At 45.7% G+C, this 14184-nt stretch overlaps 1 protein-coding gene across 1 annotated transcript in view; it reads right to left on the reverse strand.

The window, feature by feature from the left end:
- PINX1 (PIN2 (TERF1) interacting telomerase inhibitor 1) overlaps nt 1-14184 on the reverse strand; it is a 512666-nt gene that overhangs the window by 358358 nt on the left and 140124 nt on the right. Inside the window, exon 4 of the mRNA XM_086926181.1 lies at nt 676-754. Within this exon, the coding sequence (XP_086782307.1) occupies nt 676-754 (79 nt within the window). The remainder of the gene's footprint in view (nt 1-675; nt 755-14184) is intronic.

The raw sequence follows: 14184 nt of genomic DNA on the forward strand, positions 1-14184 counted from the left end.
TTTCCCAATTGCAAATTACATAAAATGTGGCTGCTCATTTTCTATTAATTCTTCTGATTGGTCCTCTGGCTGACATGGGCCAAATGTCTGACGTATGGCAGGGCAAGAAAGCTTCAAACACAACAGAAACAACATCCTGATCCCTGTGACCATTTTCAACACCCAAGGGTTCCCCACCTACGAGAGAAACAAGATACACAGGACTTCATAAATAACATCACTCCACTGGCCAGTTTCCACTTGGTAACCTTCTCTGATAGCCTTCCTCGATGCATAACTCTTGTTTTTGGCCCATGACTCAGCCCCAAAAAGGCAGCATTCAGCTCTGTGACCCACTTTTGAAGTGCAATTACAAACGAATGGTCAATTCTGTGCAATACTCTCAACCTCCTCCATCGAACCCTCACCACCGCCATAGAGCACCTGGCTATATAAAATATCTGATGTCCAAATTCTTCACGTTCCTTTTATCCACCACCAATGCAAATATCACCACTGCCAATGGAGACTTCAGCACTATTCCTCTACCATCCAGCACAGGAGGGTCCAAATCAGTGAAATTAGAATGAAGAAGCCCAACGATCAGCTGAATAACAAACTACTGATAGTACTAAACTGAATGAGGTTTTTCTTTTAAAGTTATACATATGTAGACCGAGAGATTGAGTACCGTACCAGCTTCATTCTGTCCATGGCAATTATTCAGCTGGGCCAAAATCTGGTTGAAGTCATCTTGATGAGCAAGCCAACTGTCCTGTAACATACAAACAGAAGAAGGGAAGAGTCAACTATTGCAAACAATGGTGAATTAAAGAATACTTTAGCAGTTGGACTGGGAGAGCGGTAATAAAAATAAATTTCTCCTAAATATTGTTGCAGAAATAGTGAAAAGTATAGAGTCATGTCAGTTTCTAGGATTACTGACTACATTTTAAACAACTTAAAGTTTACTTGGAACAGCACTGCTTGAGGGGACAGAGGCGATCTGGGAGTGTTTGGATGCCGGGGGGAGAGCAGTTTCGGTTATGCTGGATCTTGCGGCGGCATTCAACACTGTGCCCCACTCCCTGCTCCTTGCCCGTCTATCAGAAATAGGTATTTCTGGCTCGGCTCTACGGTGGATCAGGTCTTTCTTGGAAGGGCGGTCGCAGCAGGTCTGGCTTCCTCCGTGTGCCTCCGTGCCTATGCAGGTGACTACTGGTGTGCCGCAGGGGTCATCACTTAGCCCCCTGCTCTTTAACATCTATGTGAATCCATTGGTTTATCTTGCGGAGTCATTGGGGGCTAAAGTGATGGCTTATGTGGACGATACCCAGCTCTTGTTTTCCTGGAGCAAGGAGGATGACTCTGTTGTGGCGGCGCAACATTGTTTATCTTCGGTTTTTCATTGGCTGACTAATGCACAGCTGAAATGCAAAGTGCTTCTGTATTGCTCTTCCACAACGGATTTCAGAAAAAGGCTCTGGCCTCCCGGTTTTCCATGACCAACTGCGGGCAAAGGCACCGCAAAACACCTTGGCGTCTGGTTTGATGAAAATCTGAATTTTTCGACACAAGTGAAGAAGTTGGCCGGTACCTGCTTTGGCACTAATGAAAACCCTGAGGAAGTTTCTTCCCCTTCTGACAGGTAGTGCCAAAGAAACTGTGGTCCGTGCCCTGATTTTGTCCCGCCTGGACTACGCCAACGCCCTCCTGGTTGGTTGCCCGGGTTTTCTTGCCAAGAAATTGCAACTTGTTCAAAACTCGGCGGCAAGACTATTTTTGGGTCTGTCATCAAGGCTTAGTGTTCACACCCACCTGCGCTCCTTGCATTGGCTCCCAGTTGAATCTCGTCTGAAATTCAAAATGCTGTCTATCGCACATCGGGGCCTTTACGGCCTTGGCCCTATTTATTTACAGAAGAGGTTTGCCTTCTACATACCAGGGAGACAGCTGCGCTCGTCTGCTCAGCTGTTGATTCAGACCCCTAGTTTCAAGCGCCAAAGACTTGGTGGGAATTCCTTTGTGCGCAAAACCGGTCTGGCCTGGAACATGCTGCCCTTGGCTCTTCGGGGTACCCAGGATCCACTATTGTTTAAGAAACAACTAAAAACACTGCTTTTTTAGTCTCCGATTTGTGTGCATTTTTCTTTTACTGAAGCAAGCGCCGGGACACTTCCGAGTAACCGTGCGCTGTATAAACCCCTGAAACCCACAATACACCAGGACATAGACTCCGCTTTAGATTGTGTTTTCCCATATGGATGATTGTAAGTGTAGTGATGCAAAGCAGAACAGTCTATGTACACTACAGTATCTGTATAATGTTTAAATTGTCATATTGTGAACTATCACCTGGAAAGGAGCTTGTGAATCTACAGCACTACAAGCTGAAAACTGATTTTTACAGTTAAGTAACGTATTCAGTGTGTAGAGTGTGGGGCTGTAGATTACATGCTTTGCACAGACTGAAAAACAGTGCCTTTCTAAAAGTGGTGGCTTGCGAGCTATTGTGAAAGACGTTTGAAATAAAGATTTCAGAACAGTTTGTTCGACTTGTGTTTCTTGGCCGGAATAAATGTCTGCACAACAGTGCTTGGTAAAGTGTGAACGTTGGACCATTTCTGGACAAATGTCAGCAATCGGAATGCTGTTAGGGAAATCCGTAGTGCCTCTCTTTTTGTGAGAGGAAAGTACCCAGGGCACAGTACCTTTTGCTTTGGATAGCAAATGGACACACCTAACTATCCATCTAGGAATGCCGGACTAGAAAATTGGGTTGCCTAAGTGAGGCTTAATGACAGCTATAAAAAAATTGCTGTTTCTAAAAGCATTGGTTCTATCAATGTAATACATGAGGGCTCGTTCATGTCAAGTTTGTTCAAAGCCTTTTGAGAAACCGTTGAAGGACAACAATTGATAGGTCTATGCTTGTGTGTTTCGATTAACATGGAACAGGGAGACAATCTTAGCAAATAAAAAGAAGGGTATCTTGTAAGGACGTGTCTGTCTTTGTGCACCTGAATAAGTGGATACTCGAGTGTCAAAGCTTGCACTGACTCTACAAAGGAAGTGACTGCAATAAGAAAAGTCACATTCCAGAGTGTTTAACCACTCAAATAAAGGCCCCTTGAACTAAGAAGAATATTAGGGTCCCACAAAAGGACTGGTAGTGCAGTAGAAAGAGATTACTCTTAAGGTCTTCCATAAATGATCTATCGGTAATTATTTACTGGTGGTGTGCTATTCTGGATTGAAGGCAAGGCTCTCTCACGAGGTAATTGCCTGCTGTGGAGCTGAAGTTCCTTTCGATGTCGTACCCCAGAGGATGTTCCTCAAAGCATGATACAGTTGTTGCCTAGGCATGGGTTACTTTGAAGCCGCTAGAGACAATTATTCACCGAAGTCAGAATAATCTGAGGATACATTACCAGGACTCTGCTCCCATCAACTGCAGCACCGGAATGGGTTTTCCTAGGTCTTCAACGCAAGGGTGCGGTGGATGACAAAGGAGAACCATGGCGCTGCATTCTCTAATGCACCCCCCACCTACTCTTATTGCCTGTCCTTTTACACTTTACGATCGGACAGGTTGAGCCGTTTGATTCCTTGTGGTCCCTTGGTAGACAAAGGTTACAGACACTATGTTGGTCTGACTGCGGAAACTTATGGTTTCATTTTGGACAGAATTTAGTTAGAGTATTCTCCATGCCCCTCCCACCCACGAGTCAGTCTGACATGACCTACACCAAGGTTTTCGGTCCAATGTCATCTTTGATGCTGTTGGCGGTCATTCGAGGATTGAAGAAGTTGCGGAGCATAAATTTGGTCCTTCTTTGCAACAAATCCTCGAGCACTATGGGGGTAAAATGGGTGTCTGCTTTTGGTGGCACTGTGGTGTTCCAGAAGAGGCCACAGACGTGTGTGCAGACCCTTCTCATATACTGATTGAATCTAATCAGTTCAGCACCACTAGTGCACGTTTCTTGTAAACCTGTTTAACCAGGTATTTTTTCATGTAGATATCTGCCTGCCACAAATCTACTTTTTTTTTTTTAGCTTGCGCTATTCCCGGTTCGATTTTTCTCAGTGGTACGGGCAGAATTTTACAATAGAATTTTGCATCTATCTTGAGCCAAAACACTGGCCTATATGAGGCACATAGTTTCCCATCTCTGCCTGGTTTAGGGAGGACCGCAGTTGTAGCTTCGCCCATATTAGTGAGCCCTTTCCTATATAGGCAGAATAATTGAAAAGGGTTGCCAATTAGATGGCAATTGATGGTCATTTTGAAGCCTAAATTCAGGAAAAAATCCCAATTAAGCCCTCAGGTCCTGGGGCCTTATTGCTCTTTACTGCTTTCACAGCAGCCTTCACTTGTTCTTGTATAAAGACTACCTCCAGTTCTTACTTCTGGTGAGTCATGGCTCTTGGGAGGTTGGCCCTCTAAATGCATCTTTGTTATCTAGAGGATGAGTGGTACGCTCTACAGTATAGGGAGGAGTAAAACGCCTCAAATTCCTCCACCTTGTCCCTGGTGTGGGTGGACCCAATACTAGTCTATGTTTCTTTATTGTAGTCTTTTTCTTTTGCCTCTCAAAAGTTGGCTACATTATCTTCCAACACCTGCAAGCAACTCTTCAAATATAATAAGGAAGTCTCTGCTCATGTAGATAATTCTAGTGTAACGCGGAGTTGCACAGATGAATCCATTTCAAATTCATATTCAATATGTTTTAATTCTGTCACTGTTGGACCTACCACCATTGGTGTGGTTTCCCCGCAACTTTTTGCCTTGAATCTTATTGTTTTGCTTGCCTAAGGACTCTGCACACGTTACCACTACTCACCAGTGCTTCAGCGTATGTGCTTTCTTCCTAAAACATAGTAACATAGGCTTACTCTAAATCGCTACATTCCAACTTCCGTCCTATATCCCTGCTTCTGTCCCCAGCCAAAGTGATGGAGAAGGTCACCAATAAACGGCTCTCAAGCCACTACCTAGCGGACAACATCCTATCTGGCTTCAGAAAGTACCACAGAAGTGAAACAGCACTCATTGCAGCCACCAACATGATGACCATTTTGGACAACGGAGAAACAGCAACCCTCATTTGACTCAACCTTTTGGCAGCCTTCAACACCATCTCCCACTACACTCTGATCAGAATACTCCACAACATAGGAATCCAATGACCCACAGTCCGCTGGATCAGAAGCCAAGAAACTGATCTGCGGAGTCCCCCAGGAATGTTCCCTCAGCCCCACCGTGTTCTACATTTACATGACCTCGCTAGCCAACATCATCTTATCTCATGGCATCTCCATTATCTCATATGCAGACGACACTAAACTCATCCTCTCCCTGACGAACTAGACCATAACATCCTGAACAAACTTCACAAACTGCATGACAATGGAAGCAGACTGGATGAGAGCAAGCTGCCTGAAGCTTAATTACGATAAGACGGAAGTTCTAATCTTCGGTAATAAGACCTCCCCCTGGGACTCCTGGTGGCCATTGCAGCACCTTCTGCTTCCACATCCTACGCTTGCCGCATAAGATCTACAAATGGATGCTACAGAACACCAGAAGGACCATAACCCAAGCACTCACTAAAAGCATGCTAGACTACGGCAATGCACTCAATGCTGGAATCTCCAAGCAACTTCTACGAAGACTCCAGATCATCGAGAACACCGCTGAATGAATCATACGAGAGCTCCCATCCTGCAACTACATCGCACAAGACTTCAAGGAACTCCGATTGCTCCCCATTGACAAATGCAACCAAATAAAGCTACTCACTCACGCTTACAAAGCCCTACACAACATCGGACCAACATACCTTAACCTCAAACTTTCACCAACATCGCACCCAGAACATGGAACAACCTCCCCTAGCACATTAGGGCCTCTTACTCACTTCCTGAGTTCTGCAAGAAAGAAGATGAAGACCTTGCTCTTCAAATATCTCTACTGGGATCATACGCCCACTCACCTGCTCAAGCGCCTGGCTACCCTCATGGGCGATTAGTGCACTCTACAAGTCTATCAAGCATTACATTCCTCATTACTAGCAGATGCTTTAGTTTATACCATAGGAAAGCATATGGCACTTAACGTAGGACACTTACAATTAAATCAGGCACACCTACTGCCTGTAGTGGGTCAGCTATAACATTAGACATTACTTTACATGCTATATTCAGTTCTTTATTAAATAATAAGAGTGACAAATTAGGTTATTATTTGAGTGAAGTGAAACACTTCTCAAGCAACAACCACAATCATCATCAAGGTGAACCATACAAGACTCTGAATCAACGTGTGGTTAATCCCCTGGTGGTTTGGTATAAAAGCATGCTTAGTTTAGAGGCAAAGTGTAAATTATTTACGAAAGACAGAAGCCGTAATAAAGAGAAAATAGAACGCAAATAAAATCCCAAACCAGTTTTGAAAAATAGATTGTTATTTAATAAATAATCTGAGACCAAAATGTAAAAAATCTAATCAGTAGAACTGGAGATATAGAATTGTAAAGGTTTAGATAAAAGTAGCCCAAAAATGGCAAAGCGCCAATTGAGGGTATCTGGTTGTGCTGGGCTGTGACAAAGTCACAAGTTTAGGCCAACCACAGTGGAGCTGCAGGCCAGGCACAGAACCAGGTTTGGGTCGCTGAGGATTATAACTTATGTTATTGGTGTGCGGTCTGCTCCGCGTTGCTTTGTGAGGCTTTGCTTTTCCAAGTGCGTTTCCAATGAAGCTGTGTGGAGATGCTTTGCAGAGCTTTACAGAGCTCAGCGTCTATTTCAATGAAACGTGCAGCTGTGTGGCGGGGGTTTGCTGGACTTGGTATCGCTCAGTTTGGTCCCAATGAAGTTGTGCGGTGAAGTTTTGCAGAGCTTCGCGTTGCTTTGCACAGGATTTGATGGGACCTTCAGTCAGGTCAGGAGGAGTTGCTCTAATTCCAGCCAAGGTTTTAGGACCTGGGGAGACACCTCTTCAAGATTGTGTCCTGGCAGCTCAGAACAGGGCAGTTAGCTGACCCTTGGAGTCACTCGGGTAGGTTGGGATGTAGGAAGCAGTTCTAGTCTAGCTTCTCAGAGATGAGGACATGCCCAAAGCAACAGGCCAGTCGTTCTTCTGTAGAGTCCACTGATCCCGGATTGTACTGGAGTGGGTGTGGGGTGGTCGCCCTCCTCTAGAATTTCCCCCCTGGCCCCAGCATGTCTGAGCTGACAAAATGCTAATGCAAAGTTCTATGTGAGCACAAGAGGCAGCCCTTATTGTAGTACAAGTGTAGGAGGTGACAGCTCCCCCCACCCATCATGTCAAGGTGGCCTATCCTGCCAAAATCCAATCCCCCTTTGTGACATTGTTTTGGAAATATGACTTCAAATCCAACTTTATGATTAAAAAGGGTGATAACATTTGTAATTAATTTGAATGTAAGCATGACTTTTCTATCTGCCTCCAATCAAAAAAGCTATCACTTATTAAATGCAATACAGTAACCCAATGCCTTCCAATAGGGAAAAACTAACTTTCTACTTTTTAATTACACTGCACCTTGCCCTATTGCTGCTTAAGGCCTGCACAAAGGGTGACCTATATGTATTCTAAACAAGCATTTGCAATGCAATACGTCTCGCATTATGAAAAGTTTGAGCTTTTGGCACTGTAAATGACACTTTTTAAATGATATTTCTTGTTTGCACTGGAGTGATAGTTTGAGATATATGCAATTATAACACTACAGGAGAACATCGGACGAGCACATATGGAAGAACTGCCTGAATAGTATATGCATGCTAAAATTGAGAGCATTATGTTACAAGCAGCTAGCTAGACAGGGTGCTGCGAAAGAGGCTTGATATGCTAACTGAATGCTCGTGCAATCAAAACACTGGGCCAAAGTGCTGAAAACCTGAGGTGGGTTGGTCTAACGGGTAATAATATTCAACACACAGATTTCTGAATGACCCCAGTAGAACTGGCTATTTGGTGTTTTAGTCCTGATGCTATTGACTGATGTTGACCTGTAAAAGGATGTCACAAGCTACAAGGAAAAATAATCATGCAATAATGTCTTTTATTTTGGCATCCTGAAGTAAAAAACAATTTTAACTGCATAGGCCCAGATCGGTTTCATCAAAATGATTCCCTTCTTAGATCAAGGAACAAATCGTTTCACAAAAGCAATTCATTGAGTTCCTGTTCCATGCCAAGGCTGCTCTAGTTCCAAGTCATCCAGGAACCGGGTCTTGGGACAGGCTTCCTGAGGGCCTATCAGAGAGGTGAGCGTGGGGCCAGCGAGCACAATCGGATCCGTTCTGCGCACTGAGGCCCGTGTGTGGCTGTCAGTCTCCAGGCACACTAAGGACAGCCCAGCGAGCGAGGAACCTTCCCCCTGGAAGGGCTGCCGAGCTTACACCCACTGATGGCAAACATGACTGCTGGCAGCCACACAAGATGCTAGTTATGAATGGCGCAAAGTGTTTGGGAACCCACCCAAATATGTATTCAAGAAACATTAATTGAAAGCAAAGCGCACTTCTCACCTCCTCTGGCACCTCGCCTTCCAGCTGAAGCTTTCAATGAAGCTGTGTGGAAAGAAAGACAAGTTCTCCCCCCTGATCAGCACTGGTGCCATTTCTAAATCTAACACAAACAGCAGCCCGAGCAGAGCAGTGCCGGCCAAGCACAGGAGGACAGAGAGTGAAAGCTGCACCAAGCACTCTCCACTGCCTTACGGGCAGGAGACGCTGCATGCATTTCACGTTTTCTTTCCTTTCATGGACATAGCAATAAAAGGGGGGATCTTTCTTCAAATCTGCGTTTGTGGAACTCTTGAAAAGGCACATAATTAAAAACTGAACACAATTCAAATGTAAATATTGCAGTATTAACAAACACGGAATAGAAACCGGTGGTGCGCGTGCACGACAGAGGAGCCAAACGCGAGAATCGAAACCAGTGGTACGCGCGAATCAAAACCAATGGTGGTGGCGAAAGCCTGTTCACACGCACAAGCGTGTGGTCAGCTTTCAAAACCCCCTTACAAGAGGTCTCGCGCTGCACGAGCAGTGCTGCGCACTGCAACGCTAGGCACAAGACCTAAAAAGTAGAGAGGACAAAGACTACAACCAACCAAAATTTCGCAGCGGGTGACTAGCACCCAACAGAAAGCAAGCAAGGGGTGAATTACACCCAACAGGATGAGAATACCCCCAACCAGAAAGATAGCAAAGGGTGAAATACCCCCAACCAGAAAGTAAGCACGGGGTGACTAACACCCAAACAGAAAGCAATCATAAGTAAGCAACGGGTGACTTACACCCAACCAGAAATCAAGCAGAGGGTGACTTACACCAAAAGGGAGGGAAAATGTAAACAAAACCAACATGCCTCTTTTACTATTGGCTTGAGACTTTGTCAATCCCTTCTTGGCTCAGCTCTGTGAAGTATTCAACTCTAAAAGTGTTAGCACATTAAACCAAAACCCACTGACTTTGCAGGAGCTTGTGTCAAAGAACTGCCCCAAACTACTCTTTGCACCAAATTGATCCTAAATTTGAAAAGGCAGGCAAGTGAAACAATGTACATTAACAAAGGTCATTCCTTGAAGTGGAAAGAATAGTCACACCATAAAACTGAAGAAACTACTGTGAAAGTAACCTTTACAAAATCCAGGCAATGAAAACACCTTACCAGCTGCTTTGACCTCTGGGTAGGCAGAGGAGAGCGAGAAATCTGGTCCCACTTCGTTTACCATACTCACTTATGTTATCAAATCGATGTTATGTACAGCACGTTTTGCCATTGGTATGCACTTTATAGAGCCCAGATACTTTTAAAAAGAATTCCGGGGTTACATTTACACATTCTAGTCTAATTTAGCGAATAATGTACTACGGTCATGGACTCGGATGCCTACATCTTATTCGCTTAGCTGCAGATGTATATTTTGTGTTCTGTATGTGTGCGTGACTAACCTACTGAACAGAATTATCTAACAGATGACCATATCAAATTGCCATGCGCTGAGCAGTACCAACGCACATCATAATGAGGGCAGCAGCCCAACCCCAAAAGCAAAAATATGCAAACGCCTCCCGTCCTCTATAAAGTTTGTGGCTTGAATAACGGATTTCCACTTTTGCAGCTTTAAGGTTCTTAGCCAAACCAATGGCCTGATGGGTAAACTGTTACCAACAGAATATGCTACCTGGTCGCCTGCGGTGCGGGAGTCGAGAGGGGCGGGGGAGTTGGTTAGAGGTAGATTAGAGAGGGGTAGATTGAATTGGGGTGAAGTGGGTGTTTGGGGTGTTAGGGGTGGTCGGAATTACAGAATTAATGACGGACGAACGTGGACCGTCTCGGCTCCCGGTCCACGCGCTGCTCCGGCCTGGAGCCCAGCGTCCTTAGGAAGTCCTCCGCGATGCGCACGCTTCCTAACTGAAGCGGAAGGTGTGGGGCACCTGCAGGGCTGCCCCGATCGCGGCTGGTGCCTGCGGAGCGGCGTTGGTTGATTGCTCCCGATCCCTGCCTTGGACCCAACATGGCGGCCGCCCGTTACCAGCCCGGGCTCAACAACAAAGACGAGGAGCGGAGCCTATGGCGTCCTGCCGGGGGCGAGTCTGACAGGCGCTGGTCACCCGAGCGGTATGTAGGGCTCTTACCGCGTCCCCCGCTGCCACCCGCCGAGACTCTGCGGTCATTCCAGGGGCACACCAGAAAAGGGCCGGTGATTGACGGCGGCGCCCTCTGCTGACGACGGCGCCGCCTCGAGACCATCCTCACTTACCTGCTCCGGGGGCCATACTCCGTTCTCCGCAACAGACGGGCCTGGGCCCGAGGGCAGAGATGTGCCCCCCCCCCTTGCTGACCGCGCTGCTTCGCGCCAACGGTGCCTGACTACAAGATGGCGCCCTTGGGGACACGCTTCCTACGACCGGCGGACACAGGCTCCAGGGACACGAACGCATGCCAGGGCGGAGGAACCCACTCGCAACTCTCAGGGAACCAGCGCAACCGCATCCATAGCGTCAACACCTTCCGCCTCCTCACCCACGCACACAAAGCTCTACACGACCAAGGCCCGAGCTACCTCAACAGCCGGATCAACTTCTACGCTCCCAAACGCCACCTCCGATCAGCCAACCACGCCCTCCCCCGCATCCGAAGAGCGACTTCAGGAGGAAGGTCCTTCTCCTACTTGGCCGCCAAGACCTGGAACTCCCTCCCGTCCGACCTGCGCCTGACCCAAGACCACCTCTCCTTCAGGAAGAAGCTGAAGACCTGGCTGTTCAAGCAGTAGCGGCACCCCCCCCCCCCCCCTCTAGCGCCTTGAGACCCTACGGGTATGTAGCGCGCTCTATAAGTGTCATTGATTGATTGATTGAACACGGTCTTCCCCCCCACACGTTCAACGCCACTACCCACATTGTGCTTAATTGGGCTCTGGTGAGAGGCCCCTCCTTTCCTACAAACCTTTGCTTCAAACTTTGCTGCCTTCCATCTCTGCCTGGGCGCCTGTGGTCTTTCTCCCCTTACCCTCCTCTGGTCTCCTGGTTGATCTCCTCTGCCCCAGCTCCTCTTGAACGATGAGGCTGCGACTTTGCTGCGGACTGCCTTTCTCCCCCTGGACCTGCTGGCTATGCCAGCCCTCTTTCTGAATTTTCGGACTTGGACCTTCGTGCTCCTCCCCATTTTCTCTGTATGACTTGCCTCTTTTTCTAACTTTTTCTTGCGCCATTTTAGTGATCTCTCACATTCCTTTTGACTTTCCTATTGTCTCTCTTGTTGCCTCTGACACACTCCTCACTGTCTTATTCACCACTATCTTCTTCCCTCTCTCGGTTATCTCACGTGCCTGCCTTCTCTGTGACTCCTAGAGTATATCCAGTCCTTTCCCTTCCCTATGTATATAGAGATTGCTCTAATCCCTAGTATATGCTATAGGCCGTAGTGCTCTCCACCATTCCTATGTGACTCTTAGAGTATAGTTATGAAATTAAAGGAGGACCCCGCACAGGCTAATGGGGGACTGGGGGGATACTAGATCTAAAAAAGGACAAGGGCGTCCCCACATACACAAACACACACAAAATGAGTATTTTACTCTAAGACCAGCATGCCGTCATTCCGGCGGGAAAGGTAAAGTTACAGAATTTTTAAAACCAATTTCTAAAAGCGTGTTCCACCTGGGGATGCGGGTTCTGTGTCTTAGTAATCCTGTATATCTACAAATACCAAGTCTTTAGTGAAAGGCCTATTTTAATTCCCAATTAAGCAATGAACTAGATAAGACCGAAAAGACACCAGTAAAACACTTTAACACAATTTAAAAACAATTTCAAGAGATGTTATCCACACCACAAGTTTCGTAAACCTCTGTAATACATTTATTGCATTTCAAAACAAAATTGATCATAATAAGATATGCAAATTTTTAAAAAACATGATTATACATTTTATAAAAACGAATTAAAAAGCAAAGAATCACTAAAGACTTGGTATTTGTAGATATACAGGATTACTAAGACACAGAACCCGCATCCCGAGGTGGAACACGCTTTTAGAAATTGGTTTTGAAAATTCTATAACTTTACCTTTCCCGCCGGAATGACGGCATGCTGGTCTTAGAGTAAAATACTCATTTTGTGTGTGTTTGTCTACTCTTAGAGTATATCCAGTCATATCCCTTCCCTATGTATATAGAGATAACTCTAGCGACTAGTCTCCTATGTGATTGTTAGAGTATATCCATGTGTATCCCCTCCCTATGTTGATAGAGATATTACTAGTATAGGCCAGAGTATATCCATTTGTATACCTTTTTGTAATGCTTGTAATCCTTAGTCCGTATGCTTTCAACTGGCTCTATTTAATGCAAAAATTTGCAATCATTTTACGCATGTAACCGTCAGTCACTATGTTTTCAACTGGATCCTATGTAAAGCGCTCTGACACCTTCGGGTAAAGTTCGTTATCTCACGTGCCTGCCTTCTCTGTGACCTTTAGAGTATATCCAGTCCTTTACCTTCCCTATGTATATAGAGATAGCTCTAATCACTAGTATATGCTGTAGACCGTTGTGCTCTCCACCATTCCTATGTGACTCTTAGAGTATATCCATGTGTATCCCTTCCCTATGTATATAGAGATAACTCTAACAACTGGTCTCCTAGGTGACTTTTAGAGTATATCCATGTGTATCCCCTCCCTTTGTTGATAGAGATATTACTAGTATAGGCCTAGAGTATATCCATTTGTATCTCCTCCTTGTGTGATTCTATCTCTTGTACATTTGCAATTTTTTTTGTTTGTACCTTTTTTGTAACACATGTAATCCTAAGTCTGTATGCTTTCAACTGGTCCTTATGTAATGCAAAAATTTGCAATCATTTCACGCATGTAACCGTCAGTCCTTATGTTTTCAACTGGATCCTATGTAAAGCGCTCTGACACCTTCGGGTAAAGTTTGCGCTATATAAAATTGCATAAATAAATATAAAATTGCATAAACCCTCTGTAGCGTGTATTCAGCATTGTGTTCCTCTTTAGCCCTGACGTGCACTTTTGAGACGCTCCCTGACGAGCACTTTTGAGATGATCCCTGACATACATTGAAAAGGACGTCTCTTACGTGAACCCACGCTTGGCTTACTGACTTTGACGTGACCACGCCCCCCTTTACCTAGTGTTTGCTCTTCGTGGCTCGTGAAGCAACGGGAGCCTTGCATCCCGAATTTCTTTCCTGCTCCAGTTCCTGATTCCTGTTAGTCGTACTACAGAGAACTTCCTGCCCTATTTCCTATTCCCGATTTCTCGCATTTCCCTGATCCCACCCTCTCTTCTGCCTGGATTGTTTCTTCGTTTCTCGTGCCCTCCCTCTTGCGAGGGGTGACGGTTTTCCGTGCCTGGACCGCTACCTTACTCTTCCGGGTGACGCCTCATCCTAACTTCACCCGGTATTTCATGGAGTTGTGTGAGAGTTGTCCCATCGTGTGTTTGTTTTGTTGGAGGCGCTTGTTCCGCTCCGTCTTCTGGTTAAGAGCTGGACAGCGCTTTCATTTCACATTCTGTATTGTGTGAGTCCGTAACCCTCTGTCTCTTGTGAACCCATTCCACTTCGTCTTTAGTTTAGATTTGGACGGGGATTGCCTTTATTTTTTGTGTTAGTTGGAAGCTCGTTC

This window comes from Lissotriton vulgaris, chromosome 6, assembly GCF_964263255.1.
Source record: "Lissotriton vulgaris chromosome 6, aLisVul1.2, whole genome shotgun sequence".
Lineage (NCBI taxonomy): Eukaryota > Metazoa > Chordata > Amphibia > Caudata > Salamandridae > Lissotriton > Lissotriton vulgaris.